Here is a 19339-nt window from a genome sequence, read left to right on the forward strand (position 1 = left end):
AAAGGGAGGAGGTATTGGTGGTGTTATTGGGCTAGTGGATAAATCCCCAGGCCCAGATGAGATGTATCCCAGACTGCTATGTGAGCAAGGGAGGAAATTGCAGGGGCTCTGACACTAAATTTCAAATCCTCTCTGGCCACAGGAGAGGTGCCAGAGGACTGGAGGATAGCAAATGTGGTACCATCATTCAAGAAGGGTAGTAGGGATAAACCAGATAATTACAGGCCAGTGAGTCTAACATTTGTGGTAGGGAAACTATTGGAAAAATTTCTGAGGGACAGGATTAATCTCTACTTGGCGTGGCAGGGATTAATCAGGGATCGTCAGAAGTACTGGTCGCCACACTATAGGAAGGATGTGATTGTACTGGAGAGGGTGCAGAGGAGATTCACCAGAATGTTTCTGGGCTGGAGCATTTCAGCTATAAAGAGAGACTGGATAGGCTAGGGTTGTTTTCCTTAGAGCAGAAAAGGCTGAGGGGGGACCTGATAGAGGTACACAAGATTATGAGGGGATAGTTAGGCTGGATAGAAAGAAACTTTTCCCCTTAGTGGAGGTGTCAATAACCAGCAGGCATAAATTTAAGGTAAGGGGCAGAAGGTTCAGAGGGCATTTGAGGGAAAATTTTTTCACCCAGAGGGTGGTTGGAATCTGGAACACAGAGTGTTCCTGAGGGAGTGGTAGAGGCAGGAACCCTCACAACATTTAAGAATTATTTAGATGAACACTTGAAATGCCATAGCATTCAGGGCTACGGGGCAAGTGCTGGAAAATGGGTTTAGAATAGGTAGGTCAAGCCATTGTTTCCAGGACTGTCACTGACCTCATCTCCTCTGGGGATCATCCTCCCACAGCTTCCAACCTGATAGTCGTCCAACCTCGGACGGCCCACTTCTACCTCCTACCCAAAATCCACAAACAGAACTGTCCTGGTAGACTGATTGTGTCAGCTTGCTCCTGCCCTACGGAACTCATGTCTCGTTATCTTGACTCCTGTCTCTCTCCCCTTGTCCACTCCCTTCCCACCTACATCCGTGATTCCTCTGACACCTTACGTCACATCAACAATTTCCAGTTCCCTGGCCACAACCGCTTCCTCTTCACCATGGACGTCCAATCCCTCTACACCTTCATCCCTCACCAGGATGGTCTGAGGGCCCTTAGCTTCTTCCTCGAACAGAGGCCCGAACAGTCCGCATCCACCACTACTCTCCTCCGTCTGGCTGAACTTGTTCTCACACTGAACAATTTCTCCTTCAACTCCTCTCACTTCCTCCAAATAAAAGGTGTGGCTATGGGTACCCGCATGGGCCCCAGCTATGCTTGTCTCTTTATGGGGTATGTGGAACATTCCTTGTTGCAGTCCTACTCCGGCCCCCTTCCGCAACTCTTTCTCCGGTACATCGATGATTACTTCGGTGCCGCTTCATGCTCTCGTCAGGACTTGGAAAAATTTATTAATTTTGCTTCCAATCTCCACCCCTCCATCAATTTCACGTGGTCCATCTCTGACACTTCCCTTCCCTTCCTTGACCTCTCTGTCTCAATCTCTGGTGATAGACTGTCCACCAATATCCATTACAAGCCTACCGACTCCCACAGCTACCTTGACTACAGCTCCTCACACCCCGCTTCCTGTAAGGACTCCATCCCATTCTCTCAGTTCCTTCGCCTCCATCGCATCTGTTCCGATGATGCTACCTTCAAAAACAGTTCCTCTGACATGTCCTCCTTCTTCCTTAACCGAGGTTTTCCACCCACGGTCATTGACAGGGCCCTCAACCGTGTCCGGCCCATCTCCCGTGCATCCGCCCTCATGCCTTCTCCTCCCTCCCAGAAATATGATAGGGTCCCCTTTGTCCTCACTTATCACTCCACCAGCCTCCGCATTCAAAGGATCATCCTCCGCCATTTCTGCCAACTCCAGCATGATGCCACCACCAAACACATCTTCCCTTCACCCCCTCTATCGGCATTCCGTAGGGATCGTTCCCTCCAGGATATTCTGGTCCACTCCTCCATCACCCCCTACTCCTCAGCCCCCACCTATGGCACCTCCCCATGCCCACGCAAAAGATGTAACACCTGCCCCTTCACTTCCTCTCTCCTCACCGTCCAAGGACCCAAACACTCCTTTCAAGTGAAGCAGCATTTCACTTGCATTTCCTCCAACTTAGTCTACTGTATTCATTGCTCCCAATGTGGTCTCCTCTACATTGGAGAGAACAAACGTAAACTGGGTGACCGCTTTGCAGAACATCTGCGGTCTGTCTGCAAGAATGACCCAAACCTCCCTGTCGCTTGCCATTTTAACACTCCACCCTGCTCTCTTGCCCACATGTTGGTCCTTGGCCTGCTGCATTGTTCCAGTGAAGCCCAACGCAAATTGGAGGAACAGCACCTCATCTTCTGACTAGGCACTTTACAGCCTTCCGGACTGAATATTGAATTCAACAACTTTTGTCTTGAGCTGCCTCCTCCATCCCCACCCCCTTTCTGTTTCTTCCCCCTTCCTTTTGTTTTTTTTCAATAATTTATATAGATTTTTCTTTTCCCACCTATTTCCATTATTTTTAAATCTTTTATGCTCCCCCACCCCGTCCCCACTAGAGCTATACCTTGAGTGCCCTACCATCCATTCTTAATTAGCACATTCGTTTAGATAATATCACCAACTTCAACACCTCTGTGTTCTTTTGTCTGTGACATCTTTTGATGATCTGCTCCTATCACTGCTTGCTTGTCCCTACAACAACACCCCATCCCTCCACTTCTCCCCCCGCCCCCCCACCTTAAACCAGCTTATATTTCCCTCTCCTTGTAAAGAAAAATCAGTTCTGTTGAAGGGTCATGAGGACTCGAAACGTCAACTCTTTTCTTCTCCGCCGATGCTGCCAGACCTGCTGAGTTTTTCCAGGTAATTCTGTTTTTGTTTTGGATTTCCAGCATCCGCAGTTTTTTGTTTTTATCTCGTGTTTAATTGACTGCCACTGCTCTTCAAGAAATGCCTACCTTGAAGAAGTTCTGTTCGTCTCTGCGACAAGATTTCCGTATCTCTCTTTTGCCTTGTTCACCTTCATTGCTTTCCATTTCTCTCCTGGTGTTTGACAAGGTGTTTACTAAAACCCGCTTTCACAGCCATATCTCCTTTCTCAGTGACTGTCTCCGACTTACCCCACGTGGATTTCAACTGAAATTCCACCCCTCATGTTTCGAACCCACCCAGGATTACAGGTATCTCCGGGACATAAAACATTTCTCAGACTGCTGTTCCCGTCACGTTCTGAGATCCACACTCAGTGCCATGCGCCGCCATATGAACACACTCGACCTCTCCCTCCAGCAGCACCACCGTACCCTTTTCCAAAGCTGCGTGTGCCCCCAGTTTCATTTTATTCTTCGTCTCATTCGACGCCTCAACAAGAAACTTTTTCTCGTTCTCTCAAGTGCTAAGGAACGCAAGCTCCAGCAACTCATCGACACCAACACCCATCTAGGACCCTCTACCCCTGCCCGTCCCTCCGTCCCCACCCCATCTTCCAATCCCAACCCCAGCCGTGTATTCACTATACCCCCTGACCTTCCCCTCTCCGACGCTGAATGTTCAGTGCTTAGCAAAGGACTTAGTTTCATACCCTTACGCCCTCATCTCAATGAATTTTGGGCTTGGCATGATGCTGAACTCTTCTTCAGCCGTCTTCGTCTCTGGGCTCACTTCTTTGGGCAGGAGTCCTCTCCCCGTTCAACGGATCCTTTTACCCACCTCCAATATTCTCCCTCCACGTGGACACCTCCCTCTGGATTCTTACCTTCTCTTGATCTTTTCATTGAGAACTGTCGGCGAGACATTAGTCGTCTCAATTTCTCTGCTCCTCTCACCCATTCTAATCTCTCTCTCCCTCAACTTACTGCACTCCATTCTCTCAGGTCCAACCCTGACATTGTCATCAAACCCACTGACAAGGGTGATGCTATTGTTGTCTGGCGCACTGACCTCTACCTCGCGGAGGCTGAGCATCAACTCGCAGACACTTCCTCCTACCTCTCCCTGGACCATGACCCCACCACTGAACATCAAGCCATTGTTTCCAGGACTGTCACTGACCTCATCTCCACTGGGGATCTTCCTCCCACAGCTTCCAACCTGATAGTCACCCAACCTCGGACGGCCCGCTTCTACCTCCTACCCAAAATCCACAAACAGAATTGTCCTGGTAAACCGATCGTATCAGCTTGCTCCTGTCCCACGGAACTCATTTCTCTTTATCTTGACTCCCTTCTCTCTCCCCATGTCCAGTCCCTTCCCACCTACTACCTCGACTACAGCTCCTCACACCCCGCTTCCTTTCTCTCAGTTCCTTTGCCTCCGTCGCATCTGTTCCGATGATGCTACATTCAAAAACAGTTCCTCTGACAAGTCCTTCTGCCTTAATTGAGGTTTTCCACCTACGGTAGTTGACAGGGCCCTCAACCGTGTCCGGCCCATCTCCCACGCATCCGTCCTCATGCCTTCTCCTCCCTCCCAGAAACATGATAGGGTCCCCCTTGTCGTCACTTATCACTCCACCACCTCCACATTCAAAGGATCATCCTCCGCCATTTCCGCCAACTCCAGCATGATGCCACCACCAAACACATCTTCCCTTCAACCCCCCGGCGGCATTCCATAGGGATTGTTCCCTCCGTGACACCCCAGTCCACTCCTCCATCACCCCCTACTCCTCAACCCCCACCTACGGCACCTCCCCATGCAAACGCAAAATATGCAACACCTGCCCCTTCACCTCCTCTCTCCACACCATCCAAGAGCCTAAGCACTCCTTTCAAGTGAAGCAGCATTTCACTTGCATTTCCCCCAACTTGGTCTACTGCATTGGTTGCTCCCAGTGCAGTTTCCTCTATATTGGAGAGACCAAACGCAGACTGGGAGATCACTTTGCAGAACACCTTCAGTCTGTCCGCAAGCATTACCCTGACCTCCCTGTCGCTTGCCATTTTAGCACTCCACCCTGCTCTCTTGCCCACATGTCTGTCCTTGGCTTGCTGCATTGTTCCAGTGAAGCTCAACGCAAACTGGAGGAACAGCACCTCATCTTCCGACTAGGCACTTTACAGCCTTCTGGACTGAATACTGAGTTCAACAACTTTAGATCTTGAATTCCCTTCTACATCCCCATCCCCTTTCCGTTTCTTCCCCCTCCCTTTTGTTTTTTCTAATAATTTATACAGATTTTTCTTTTACCACCTATTTCCATTATTTTAAATGTATTCCACCCATCGCTTATTTCACCCCACCCCCACTAGAGCTACCTTTCTTGTCCTGCTCTCCACTCTTAATTAGCACATTCTTTTAGATAATATCACCACCTTCAACACCTCTTTGTTCTTTTGTCTGTGACATCTTTTGGTTATCTCCTTCTATCACTGCTTGCTTGTCCCACCAAACCGCCCCCCCTCTCTCCCCCCTCCCCCCAACCCCTTAAACCAGCCTATATTTCACCCCTTTCCTGTTTCTACTTAGTTCTGTTGAAGAGTCATGAGGAGTCGAAACGTCAACTTTGCTCTTCTCCGCTGATGCTGCCAGACCTTATGGAGGTTTTGTTTCTTGGGCATCCATTAACCCATCGTTTGCCAGGCTGGATCCATAATCCTCAATCGCCTACAGAGGAAGGCAAGCTCTGAGACTATACTACCACCATCTCTCGCAGATGGAAGGATGCCAACCTGCCCAACTGATGGAGGTTTTTACAGCACAGGAAACAGTACGGGACAAACAGATCTCTGACAATTACTGAGTTAACACCAAGAACCTGACATTAAGAAACTTACCCCAACAGCTATACGTGTCACATTCACCATTTTACTCGAGTTGACAACATCTGTAAGGTTTCTCTCATCCCTGAATATTTCTCCATCTGTCACCACAATGATAAACCGTTTGGCATTTTTTCTGGAGCCTTGTGTTTCATTGAAAATGTTGTCACTGTGAATGTACAAAAAAACGTTAAAGCAGCAGCTCACAGGCACATTCCATGGCCTTAAGTCTTCACTTATTGTGTGATTTAATTTTGTAATATGGTGGCATTAATATTTTGAGAAATAAAGAAAAAAGTTGAGTAGATTGTCCAAGTCACTGCATAGGATGAGGTTGCTCATATGCAAACATGCATCAGAAAATCACACACACTAGGGGAGCTGTTACATAGGGCTGCATTTTTGCAGAGTCATTGAGACTCCATGAACCTTTAAAATGGCAGATTCCAGAATTCCCAGCCCCATTCCTGGCACCCCCAATTTTCACCAGCACAGAATAAAGGCATGGCTATAGAAATGCCATAGCTTGGCACGGAGGGCATGAAGGGTCATGGGGGGGGCGGTGGAGGAACATGGGTTGGCTTGAAGAGTATGTGGAACCTTGGGGGTGGGTAGAGAGGCATGGGGAGCGTATGGGGAAGTGAGGGGGTGTGAAGGGTGAGGGCTGGAGGGTCGAATATTAAATAAAGTCCTTTAACCAGCCCACCTCAGGACTTGGCAGCAACTGTGGCTGCCTCTGAATTGTTTCAGGGGACAGAAGACCTGACTCCAATTAACATTCATCCCACCCCCAACTCTGAATGAAAATCCCGCCTTTGCAGGCACTTTCTCCTGAGGCGGTCACGCCAAGACGGGAAATTTCCCAACTCCTGCTATCCATCTTGAAGGTGAAAATCCAGTCCATTGTTGTTTTTTTTATAGAGCTCAAAACAGTGAGAAGGAGATCAAGGAGGCCATCAGAAAAGACGTACTAAAATGATTATCATTGCTGAAAATTGGTAAGTCATCTGATCCGTTGAAATGAATCCTAGTTTTCCGAAAGTAGCAAAGGTAGAACTAGCAGAGGAATTGGTTGCAATCTTTCAATCCTTATTGGGTACAGGAACAGTGCTAGAGGACTGCAGGATTATACCACTGTTCAGGAAAGGGAAGAAGGATATACCAGGAAACTACAAACCAGCCAGCCGAGCATCAGTGGCGGTGAAGTTATTGGAAACCATTAGCAGGAACAAAATTGAGTTTAATTTCAGAAAGACATGGGGCAGAATTTTGCCCTTGATGGGCGGGCGGGCCCCACTGGCTCGGTGGCGGACGGACAGCCGACCCCCACCACTAAAACAGGGCCGGCCGCTATTTTGAGTGGGCGGGCCAATTAAGGCCCGCCCAGCAGCCTGCCTGACAGGAGGCGCTATGCGCTTCCTGTGCAGGGGGCGGGGGGGGGGGGGGGACGCGCGGGGTGGGGGGGGGGGGGGGGGGGGGGGGGGGGGGGGGCGGGGGCAGGGATTCCCCATCTGTCAAAGTGTTGTCTCAGGGTGATTACTGACAGGTAAAAAACCACCAAAAATAGAAAAATATTAAAATTATTAACATGTCCCCCTCATGTGACATGAGACATGTGATATGAAACTTTTTAAAAATGGACAGTAGATGAGGTTTCATATATTATCAGAAGCCCGCTGGGGCTCCTGGCCTGGCCACCAGCCTTAAGGTAGGGCGGGCAGGGCTTTTAACAAGCTTAATTATCGTGTCAATGGCCTTAATTGGCCATTGACAGGTTGGCGGGCGGACAGCAGATTTCTCTATCCACCTGCTTTCCTGAAAATTTACAGGGACCAGGATGACGTTGGGTGTTCCTCCCAACGTCATCCCCTGTCACTTCCCCATCAGCGAGCGACCCCCCCTCCACCTCCCCCACCCCCCCCACCCCCGCCGCCGCCGCCAAATCGCCGATGGGAAAATCCTAGCCATGTTATAATTATGGAGACCCAGCATGAATTTGTTCAAGGAAAATCATGTCTGAATAACTTGATGAAATTCTTTGATAAGGTGACAGGGAAATGTGATCATCATAGTGCAGGAAATGTTGTATACATGGATTTTCAGAAGACTCCATGGGTGGTAGCAGGTAGGAAAGTCAGCGTGATTTCCGCTGGGTTGCTGGGCGGCTTGTTGCACCAGATCATCCACTTTTCAGCTCATTATTTATGCATCAACCAGCAACTTGTCGAATCTCATGGTAGGATGGGCTGGGGTTCATCTGACCCGCCGTTACCTCATGGGGTTGCAGGTCCGGACACCAAATTTAAATGGGACCCATACACACATTCACTCACAGTGGCCCAGGGCTTGTCGCAAGTCCTCTGCCCTCTAAGTTCAGCAACAAGTGTCTGACTCCAGGCAGACCAGGACCGGCGGAAGGTCCTCTACCCCAGAGATATCAGCAAGAGGTCCACCAACCTCGCCACGCCGGCTTGGTAGGAGGTCACCAGGGAGGTCAGCGCCTGTGGACCTCAGAAGAGGACCACCCTGCAGTGCAGGAAGAGGATGAATGATCTTATATCCTCCAGCAGGGTAAATCAACCTTCTCCTCACTCCCAACTCACACTCTCATAAGGCCATCAGGCATTTGTAGGGTTGCAGTCCACAGGGATCTCTCATATACTACCAGCAGAAGGGATATCACCACTGATTCTCTCATATACACTTTAACATCATCATCTCCTGTGACATCCTGCACAAGTCATACCTTCAGCACTTACTGGGGACCACTCAGCACACACAGCAGACATGCATGCTTATGAACTGCTCTTGTTTCAGTAATGCTCACAGTCTATCCATCTGTCTTTACGCAGGACAAGATAGCCCACAACCAGCAGGAGAGATCCCAGACCGGAGGGGGGAATGCTGGCATTGAGGCCACTCATCCACTTCCAGAAGCAGGTGGCAGAGCTGGCTGGTGAGGACAGGCACCATCCCTGTGCCAAAGGTGAGATCGGCGTCTCCCAACAAGCCAGTGAAGGTGCATGCAGCAGTTGTCGCCCATCCGCAGACACTGAGTGCTCTTTAATCTAGGTTACTGTCTAGCCAACAACTAATTATCTCTTCTCTCTATTACAGTCACCAGGAAGAAAAGGCACTGGGGCATTGTCAGCCAGCCTATCAGCCCAAGATATCAGAGCACCTTTTATTTTATTCATTCATGGGATGTGGGCTATGCTGGCCTGGCCAGCATTTATTGCCCATCCCCTAATTGCCCTTGAGGAGGTGGTGGTGAGCTGCCTTCTTGAACCGCTACAGTCCATGTACTGTAGGTACACCCACAGTGCTGTTACGCAGGGAGTTCTAGGACTTTGACCTCTGATGAGGGGGCTAAGGAAACATCTGAGGAAGACCCGGCACTGCGTTCACCTGCACCTTCCACCTGCGCAGTGACACACACCTCACTGGGACCTAGTTCTAGAGCAGGCTCAGGGTCACTGAGCACAGAAACGGCTCCACAGCAGGCAGAGGCAGTGACAGCCAACGTCACCGACACTCGGAGGACTGCTGGAGGCCGGGCCCCTGCTGAGCCTGAGTCCAATGACGAGCTTCTGGAATCGGTCCTCAGAGAAATGTTGGAGCTCCAAAGACAGGCAGGGGAACAGCATGTAGGGTTGCCAGAGGCTGTCACCAGATTAGAACGGAGGATGGAGTCCATCCATGTTCTGTCTGATGTTGCGGCTCTGACATGCGAACATATTGAGGTCACCATTGGAAGGGTGGTGTCCACCTTGGAGACCTAGGTCCAGCAGTTTATGTCAGATATGCGCTTGGGCCTGCTGTAGCCATGAGTGGAATCCATCAGTAGATAGGCAAGAGGGGAAGTGACACTTCGACCTCCCTCCAGGTGCCCCTTCTCCTCAAGGAGTCAGAGAGGGGCCCTCAAGCACCCACAGTGGGGAAGCAGTGTCAGCCAGACACACCAGGGCTTCCACAAGACATTCCAAGGGGGTCTAGCTTTTATGTCCACGTAAAGCTCTAACGGATTCTCACAAGAATGCACACCATGGGCAGAATTGTCTGGGTGACGTGTGGGTGGGGGGCCCCGCATGTCAGCGCTTAAAATGGCGTGCACTGACGTCGGGCGAGTGTCCCAACGTCACCACGCGCTATCGCAATATTTAGTTGGGCAGGCGCGCGATGAAGTGCGACACGCGCCCACCATTAATTAAAGGGCTTGTTAAAGCCCTTAACTCGGCAATTGACGCTAATTTTGAGGCACCCGTACAATCTTTAGCTCGGCGCATGGGCGCAACGGGCAGGTGGGTAAGTGACTTTTTAACAAAACTCATCCACGAGCGGGATATGTGGGCTCAGTGGGGTTGTCAATGTGCTATGTGAAGTATTTATTGCAGCAAGTATTTTAAACTTGCCTGTGTGATCTGTAGCAGTTCAGAACGAATTCCAGCAGCTTTCTCTGTACTTTGAAGCTTCAGCTCAGCACTCTGCAGTCAGGAATCTTTATCGGGCCTGCAGCTTTCCGGAGGCCTCCGTTTAGCCTGGGTATGGGTTTTGACATCTCCACTGGAGACAGCTCCTCTGAGGAGAAAAGGCGGGCTAGAATAAGGAGGAGGCCAGGATTGGACAATCAGCCTCCTTTGGGAGGACAGGCACAGGCACAAGGGGCGGAGGGTCAAGAGGTAGTCCAAGGTGGAAGGGGCTGCAGAAGACACTACTATCCTGCTGCCAGGGTATACAGGCAGCAAAGCAGCTACCTCAATATGACTGAAGTGCAGTGCCAAAGGTGGTTCCGTCTCTCAAGGGAAACAGTCAACTTCATCTGTCAGATAATTGGCCCTGAGATCTCTCCTAACTGTGGGCGGACACCCCATGCCAGCAACTCTGGAAGTCACAGCTGCCCTCCACTGCTATGCATCTGGCTCCTTCCAGGTCTCGGTGAGTGACCTTTGCGGTGTCTCCCAATCAGCTGTCCACAATTGTGTCAAACAAGTTACAGATGCTCTGTTCAGACGTGCATTGATCTGCATCCACTTCCGCTGCGACCATGCAAGTCAGGCACAGCAAGCCAGAGGCTTCACGGCCATTGCTGTCTTCCCCCATGTCCAGGGTGCAATAGACTGCATACATGTGGCCATCAAGGTGCCAGTAGGTGAGCCCGGTGCCTTTGTCAACAGGAAGGGATTTCACTCCATGAACGTTCAGATAGTGAGTGATCACAGGATGCAGATTCTGCAAGTTTGTGCAAGGTACCCAAGCAGCTCCCACAACACCTACATTCTCAGACAATCCCAGGTGCCAGGGCTCTTCAGTGCTTCGGCTTGGCTGGATGGTTGGCTGGTGGGTGATAAAGGCTAACCCCTCAGAAGATGGCTAATGACGCCTCTCTGCTATCCTAGAATATAAGCTGAGGAACGCTACAAAAGGAGCCATGCCCCCACAAGGGTTGTGGTGGAGAGAGCCATTGGTCTTCTCAAGATGTGTTTCTGATGCTTGGACCGCTCAGGGGGCACACTCCAGAACTCCCCAGATCGCGTCTCTGTGATAGTGGTAGCATGCTGCGCACTGCACAATCTTGCGCTGGAAAGGGGGGATGCAGTTGACGATGAAGACCTTGACGCAGTGGATAAGGCTACACATGATGAATCCCAGCAGTGGTTCAGAGGATGAGGAAGCACAGGGCAATGATGAGGGGCAGCACGCTGACCCGCTACTACACCAAGGAGGCAGGGACATCCGGGAGACTTTAATCCAACGAGCCTTCAGCTAGCTCCACACAAATGGATCTGCAGGACCAGCATTGCCTGGCGCATCCATTTGCGGCACTTAGGTGCCACATCTTCCACTTCATCAGCTGCAACTAAGGGCTTAGTACATAAACATCAATGTCCACTCAAACACTCATGATATGTCTGTGAAACATACAAATGCAGCACAAAGGAAACACCCTCAGCCATGGTAACAAATGTGGACTTTATTCCCATCCATCAGATGGTCCCACCAAAAACAAAACAAAACGTTGCTCCGACATTGACAAATATAAATTCCCTAATCTCGGGCCAACAGAAAATCACCAGTGACAAACCTGTGGAGTGCCTGACATGCCTTATGCTTACACTTGCAGGTGCCTCGTCTTGGTGCCACCTCATCGGTCGGAGTGGCTTGTGAGACAGCCTGCTGACTCTGCTGTCCTGTTGGCCTCGATGACCTTGGCTGACATCCTCTGGCCCGTGGAGCCTGTGCTGGCCCTGCCTGGGAGGGAGTGGCCAGTTCCAGAGCTGGCACCTCCCCAGTTGTTGCAGCCTCAACGGATGCAACGGTCACTGGCAGAGGGGCGGAGGAGCTGCTACCCTCATCCGGAGCGCCCTGAGAGGAGCTCACAGCGGCGACAGACAGCTACTGCACCGACGTGAGGTCACTTTGGACCTCCCTGCTCACCACAGATGGATGGGCACCGAGCTGGGACACTTGGTGCCCAGAACATCTCCCACATTGCCAATGACCACCCGTGGCCATTAGTGCTGTGAGGGCTTGCAGGTCAGAGTGTAACCCAAACAGAAGCTGATCAATCCATTGGAAGCCCCTCTCCATGAGAGTCGCCAATCTCTCCATGGAGGAAGCCTGACGCTCTGACATGAGGTTCATGCCATCACTGACATTCTGCCTGGATTCCTCCACCACAGAGACCAAGTGAAGCACTCACTCATGCAACACTGCCAGATGCTCCCGTGCACCCAGCCGCTTTTCCTGCAGCTGCTGCATGGCTGACATCTCCAGAGGCACGTCATCACTGCCCGACTCAGCATATGCCTGGTCCCCTGCAGTCCTCTGGCTGCTGGCGCCATCGGCACTCTCTGTCCATACTATCTCCTCCAGCGATTGTGAAGTGCCCTCTCCACTGTGACCCGGGACGCTAGCTGATGTAACATTCCACACCGATGTGGTTGTCGCAGTGCTGGTGCCTGGCTCGCTGAAATGATGTGACACTCATGCCAATTGACGTCCCTCAGGTGTGGAAGGGGGACTCTGGACGTCCTCCTGGAGGCTATGCGGTGATGATGCTGAAATTAACAACAAGGACAGTGGATCAGTTAGCGTTCAGTCAGTAACACAATTCACCCCTTTTCCCCCAGGCTGATGATGCGCTCAACCTTCAAGAACCTAAGGAGACGAACATTGATGGGGTGGTGAATAGTCAAGAGGAGGCCCAAACAATGCACATGCATACAGACAGGCTGGTCAGATGGCCTAAGGAATGCCACATGGAATGTTATGTGGATAAGTGTGAGGTTAAGCACTTGGGCAAGACAAACAAGGTATGGGAATACAGGAGAAATGATAGGACCGTGGAAAGTAAGGATGATTACAGGGACCTTGCTGGGTAGAACCGTTAAGGTAGCAGAACAGGAACATAAGGCGTTTAACAAGGTAAAAGCCTTTATTAGCCTAGGAATGGAATGTAGGAAAAGGGAGGTCATGTTGCAAGTGCAGAAAACGCTGTCGAGGCCACAGCTACACTTCTGCATTCAGTTGTGACCTGCACTTCATGGGAGGGATGGCATTGGAGTGGAGAGAGTGCAGAGGTTCCTGACCAGGATGCAAGCTGGCCTGGAGAGTTGGAGTTATGAGGAAACATTGCATACACTTGTGACATTTGCTGTGGAGCACAGGAGATTAACAATTATTGACCTTCTTACCATTATGAGGGACATAGACAGGGTGGACAGAAGGCAACATTTCCCCTTGGCGGAGGGATGACTAACGTGGTGGCATTTATTTAAGTTGAGTGGCATGAGGTTGACAGGTGAGGTGCTGAGGACCTTTTGGACAGAGTAATGTGAAAGAGTGGCGGAGGTACAAACTCTCCTAAGATGCAATAAGTATTTTGATGTGCAGCAGCGATGCCATGACATGTTAGACCATGGGGACAGTGGTCAGAAATGGGATAAGGTGACTTTGGAAGGTGCTAGAGACGTGCGTCCTCAAGGGGCTGAGGAACCTTTGTGTATGACCCACACGTCTGACTGTATCAGTCTGCGACTGAGCAGTGTTGCTGCATTAACGATTGCAGCAATCATCAGTGCTTTGGATGGTGGGAAGACGGTGGATGGGACTGTGGGCCTCAAATACCTGGCTGCTGCACCCCAGCCTCCCCGACACCTGCCAACCTGGCCGCTTGGCTCCTTTCCAGCTCCGTGGCCTATTCTTCGAATTGGGTCAATATGTGGAGCATGGCCTGGCCACCACCAGTGCGCAAGCGCTCATGGGTGTTGTGCGCAGTTTTCACCTGCGGAACAGAGAACATAATTTATTGGGGCTGATCGCTCATGTACTGTGCACACACATGCCGCACCCCAACCACAGTGGCCAATCTGAGGCCTCCAGCGGCTCCTGTCCACACTACTGGTGATCAGTCACCAAAAGATAGTACGGCTGCTCCCAACCCCCTCCCCCAACGGCCACCTTGGACACCTTCGGTGTCCATCACTTTCAATAACACACGGGTCTTAGCGCCCATGGCAAGGAGGCGCAACTAGGTGTGGGGCCGAGGCCAGCAGATGGCTCTTGGCGACGACACCTTGAGGCTCCCCTTCCACCATCTCATCACCGTCAATAAGACATGTTGGAGTTCTGAGTATGTGTCTAGCTGCCTCTCCTGCAGGTTGCCCCCAGGCTACTCAAGTGCGACAAACACCAACACATGCTGCAGGGAGAACCCATCTTCTCATCAACCACTTAGGCTGATGTAAGCATGGTCACTATCCGTTTGCCCACTCAGCGTGTGCCAAATGCCCAATGCAGTAACAACACTAAGACGTGGGTGGTGGGGGGGCCTCAAAGGCGAAGGCTTTGGGTTGAATGGCCAAGGCCAACATGGTACTCACCCTTCCAGAGCACAATAAATCATTGAAGTGCTTGTGGCACTGGGTCTATAGTCGTCGCATAGCATCCATGGAGCTGACCACCTCCGCCACCAACTGCCAGACCCGCTTTGTAACATGGGGGGCCCTCCTCCTCCTATCCTGGAGAAACAGGACCTCTCGATGTGCTGCCACCTCCTCAACAAGGGCAGCAAGGCAGGCATCAGAGAAGCAAGAGGCACATTGGCCCCCCACTGGCCTGTCCTGTGGCCTGCCCTCCTCCGCTGACCTGCCCCCCTCCCCTGGCCTTCTCTCCACCGGAGCCTGCTGTGCAGACCCCCTGCACCTGGAGCTGGCAATGGTGATCAGCCTAAAGGAGGCTGCCTGGCCTTTCTTTACACAGACTGCCGGTTCCCCATTGGAGCCGGTGGTTTGTGAATGCCCACCGCAATTTTAAAAGTCCCACTCTCCACTGGAGTGTGAAATGCGCTGGGCAGGCCTTAATTGGCCCACCCGTGCAAAATGGCAGTGCAGGTTTGCGCTTGCCTGCAATTGGGTCAGCTCCACCCACCCAACGAACAGAAAATTTGGCCCCATGAGTTAAAGTGCTCAAATCCTTCAATGGGCATTTAGGTTTTCCTAACATGTCTCAGCTGAGCTTTGTTCACCATGTCCTGAACTGGTAATTATTTGGGTGCATCAGCCCAAAACTGCAGTAGTCAACCCTTCCCACAAGCCCTCAGACCCATCCCCTAGCAATTTCTTTTCCCAAGGTTATTTTTCAACTGCGCCATTCCATCGGCAATCAAGATGGTGCTGCTCCGATTCTATTTCATGACCAGCTTCCAACACCCAACTGTCATCATTCAAGTCCCTCCTATTGTTCTCGAAGCTTATCATGTGCAAGTTTCCCTCCGTCTGATCACTCTCCTGCCTCCCCCTTTAACCCTGGAGCCTACTGTCATTGTAGTCAATATCCTTGTTCTCCCCAAACTGATTTCTGTCAAAGTCCCCATGCACCAAGTTAACTTTACCCCTCCCCAGCTTGATGCCCTATGAAAAGTGACCTGGGACCTTCCCTATGAGAGCATTAACTACCCTCCTCTTACAGGCAGTAGATGCCTCCTCTGACCATGACAGTGCCATCTGCAACGCAGTACCAAGCCACCAACCCGCAGGACCAAATGTGTCAGGGACTGACCACGCCTTGCACGCCATGCTGTTCATATCCAACACTGCACAGACAGACTTTCCCCCTTCCTGAGCCGGGACCAAGACATGCATGCCAGGCTTATCCTTGTAGCATGGTCCGCACTGACCCAGGACTGGCCTTAAGTTCTAGCCCTGACAATATGGTCTACACTACCCCAGGACTGCCTTTAATTTCTGGCCCCTACACTCTGCTGTCCACTGCCCCAGGACTGACACACACTTAACCCATACTTCCTTTAAAACACCACCCCACCTCCCCCACCCCCCAACTCATGTGTCTGTGTCCACCCCTTCCCTCCCAGGCTCCAATCAACCTGCAGCCCAGTCAAGCATCTGCCTTCCAGCCCCTTCCCACTGATCTTGCCTGAGCAGTCTTGGCATGGAGTCAGAGTAGCACAGTGAAAGATGGCCAAACATTGTGCATGCAAACCTCGCAGTTGTGAGGGAAATTAAGGTCACCAGGTGCAGGCCAGTTATACCCAGTCATGAATCAGGCTGGTCTAATGACCCACTGGCAGGGCAATTAGATTTGGAGTGTGAACCTGATTCCAGCGAGCTGGGTTTTTAATGAGCATTCATGAGATGCAAATGCAGTTCCCAACATGGAACAGCAGGAAGCCCAACCCAGCATGAAAGTCTGGAGAGGAAAATGCGAACTTATTTTTCTGCCAGCAGAAAATGGCTTTTGCCATCTTTCCCAATTTTGCTCCCCCAACAGCCATGATTCCCATCACTGGTGAGACCGGAAAGTCCTGCCCAAAGTGCCCTGGGATTAAGGGGAAAGTGGCAGTAATAATACAAAATTAGCTCAGTGACAGGAAGCAAAGGGTGCTTGGATGGATGTTTATCAGACTGGATGGGTTTCCCTAAGGGTCAGTTCTGTGTCCATTACTTCTTTAAATGACCTCGTCTTGGTTAAAGGGAGCAGCATTATAAGTTCTCAAATGATATGAAACTTGGTGGAGTAGAGGATAGTGATGAGGATAGTTGTACACTCCAGAATGACAAGATGGTGAAATAGGCAGAAACAAGGCAAATTGATTTCAATGTGGAAAAATGTGAAGTGAATCACTTTGCAAGGAGTAAAATGGAAAGACAATATACCAAATATGACACAATTTTGAAAAATGTAGATAAACAGAGACCAAGTCGCGTTTCCCGTTATCGGATGTTGGGAACCTCATTGTAATACATCTGCATATCATTATAAGGCCAGCCCGCTGGAATCGTTCCCCCCTCCACAACTGGATCGTCCACCCACGTCAACGGGAAAGCATGGCAACATGTTTCACAACAACATATAAAAGGTGTACACTTGGTGGGCTGCACTTTGAGGGGAACTCAGGGATGAGTACACAGCAACAATGTGCAGTGCTCGTCAGGGTCGCCTGTTGGACTTCAAGCTTGAGGTGCATTGGGGAGGGGGATACAAGGGCTGCCTTGCGTTTGAAGTGACTTTTGTAGGTGGGCAAGGGCTGCCTTGTGATTGAGGCAACTTGTGGGGGGGGCAAGGGCTACCTTATGGTTGAATATTGCACACAAGCATTCGGGGTGGGGGGTAGGGTGGGCAAGGGAAGCAGCCACGCATTAGGGACACCTTATATAAAGTGACCATTCTTTTGCAACTGAGATAGTTCAAGAGCAGCCATTGATATGATTGGAGTCGGGCTTCTAGCTTATCTGCCTACTCAAGCAATGCAGAGGCATCAAAGTGCAACCAAGTGCTCCAGCGTTTTTCACCCCTTGGGCACAGACTGCAAAGTAATGTGCGTTTTAGTGGACTGCGGAATGCTTAGGCTACTGCTCATGTTGTACAATCTCCTTGCAAAAGCTGGCCATGGAGCAGTCACTGGTGGAGGTGCTCACAGTCCCTTGCAATATCAGCATCCCAGTTTGGACCAGTCTCCCACATGGTTCAAGCTAACAGCCTTGCAGTACGGGTTAGAAGAATGCCTGTGCCTGAGCTGAGAGCACAGCATGCAGCCCAGTGGGCAAAGCTGCTGCCAATCAGTCAGGTGGAGTGGGTGGAGGCGGGTGGGGTCTAAGGCAGCCATGCAGCGCACTAAACTCTAGCCATCCAAGTGGTGGCCAGCACTCTCTGGGAAGCACTAAGGGGCCTTCAGACTTAACCAGGACAGTTTCTTAGTACACCCATGCTAACCCACATGTCCCTCTCTTTCATCCTGCAGGAGAAGTACATCAGAAGCATTGAGCCTGGTGAATTAGTTGTATGCCTGATGGCTGACAAAGAGTGAAGATGATGGAGGAGAAAGCGAGTGAGGCTCTTGGCTGCGCAGAAGGAGGAACAGCACCCTTTGGAAGAAGGGGTGGCGGGGGCTCCTGCACACCGCCGAAGAGCTACAGCGAGTCGTTGCTGGTCAGCGCCTAGTGACATCCAGGGTCTATAGATGCCACTTTTCATTCCTGCAGATGACTGAGAACCAGTGTCGCTGAAGACTGCACATATCTAAGGAACTGGTCAGTCACATCTGCCACCTACTGCAGGATTTGGCGCTACGGGGACATGGAGGGCATCCACTGCCAGTGGCCATGAAAGTGACCACAGTGCTCAATTTCTATGCCAGTGGTCCTTTTAGGGCTCCACAGGTGATCTCTGTGCGATATCCAAAGCCTCCACCCACAAATGCATCCGTGAGGTCACAGATACCAACTTTGCAAGGGCACACAACTATGTGCATTTCGCCCAGGACCAGGACAGCCAGGATGCAAGAGCAGTTGGATTTGCCCAGATCTCAAGTTTCCCACAGGTGCAGGGTGCCAGAGACTGCATTTACATGGTGCAGCAGGGATGTTTTCTCGGGGACAAGGGCTACTCACAGAGGCCGTGGCTGTTGACACCCGTGCGGCGGCCTCAGACTGCAACAGAGCGATGGTATAATGAGGTTCATGCTGTAACCCACAACTTGGTGCAGCAGACCGTTGGGATGCTGAAAATGAAGTTCCAGTGCCTAGACCAGTCTGGTGGCGTCCTACAATATAGTTCACAGAAGATGTCATGCATCATCGTCATCTGCTGCGCCCTTTACAACCTGATGCTGCAACTGGGAGAGGAGCTGGCTGAGGAGGAGATGGAGGATTTGGAGGTCTCCTCCACTGAGGAGGACGCCGATGGCGATGAGGGTGAGGAGGTCCTCGAAGGCAACAATAACGACGATGAGGCCATCGCACTGGCCAGTCAAGGCAGGCATGTGTGGGAGGCTCTCATAGCTGCTAGCTTTGTGGAGGATGATGATGACATGCAGAGAGGAGACCCCACAAATCCTCACATTGCACTGTGAACGTTTAAATCCAGTCTGGCTTATGGCAGTGCACATACCCTCTGTGATGAGGCTCCTTTCATGGAGATACAGTGGAAGCTCTAATAGTCACTCAACTACAGGAAGATGATGACGACATGCAGTGAGGACACTCCATAGATCTTCACATAGCCTCTG

General features: G+C 51.0%; 1 protein-coding gene across 2 annotated transcripts in view; it reads right to left on the minus strand.

Annotated features, from left to right (window-relative positions):
• Nucleotides 1-19339, minus strand: part of LOC121282961 (integrin alpha-E-like) — a 312306-nt gene that overhangs the window by 148305 nt on the left and 144662 nt on the right. For both annotated transcript variants that reach the window (XM_041196807.1, XM_041196806.1), the window contains exon 16: nt 5830-5983. In XM_041196807.1, the coding sequence (XP_041052741.1) occupies nt 5830-5983 (154 nt within the window). The remainder of the gene's footprint in view (nt 1-5829; nt 5984-19339) is intronic.

The sequence above is a fragment of the Carcharodon carcharias genome, chromosome 10 (assembly GCF_017639515.1).
Source record: "Carcharodon carcharias isolate sCarCar2 chromosome 10, sCarCar2.pri, whole genome shotgun sequence".
Classification (NCBI taxonomy): Eukaryota; Metazoa; Chordata; class Chondrichthyes; order Lamniformes; family Lamnidae; genus Carcharodon; species Carcharodon carcharias.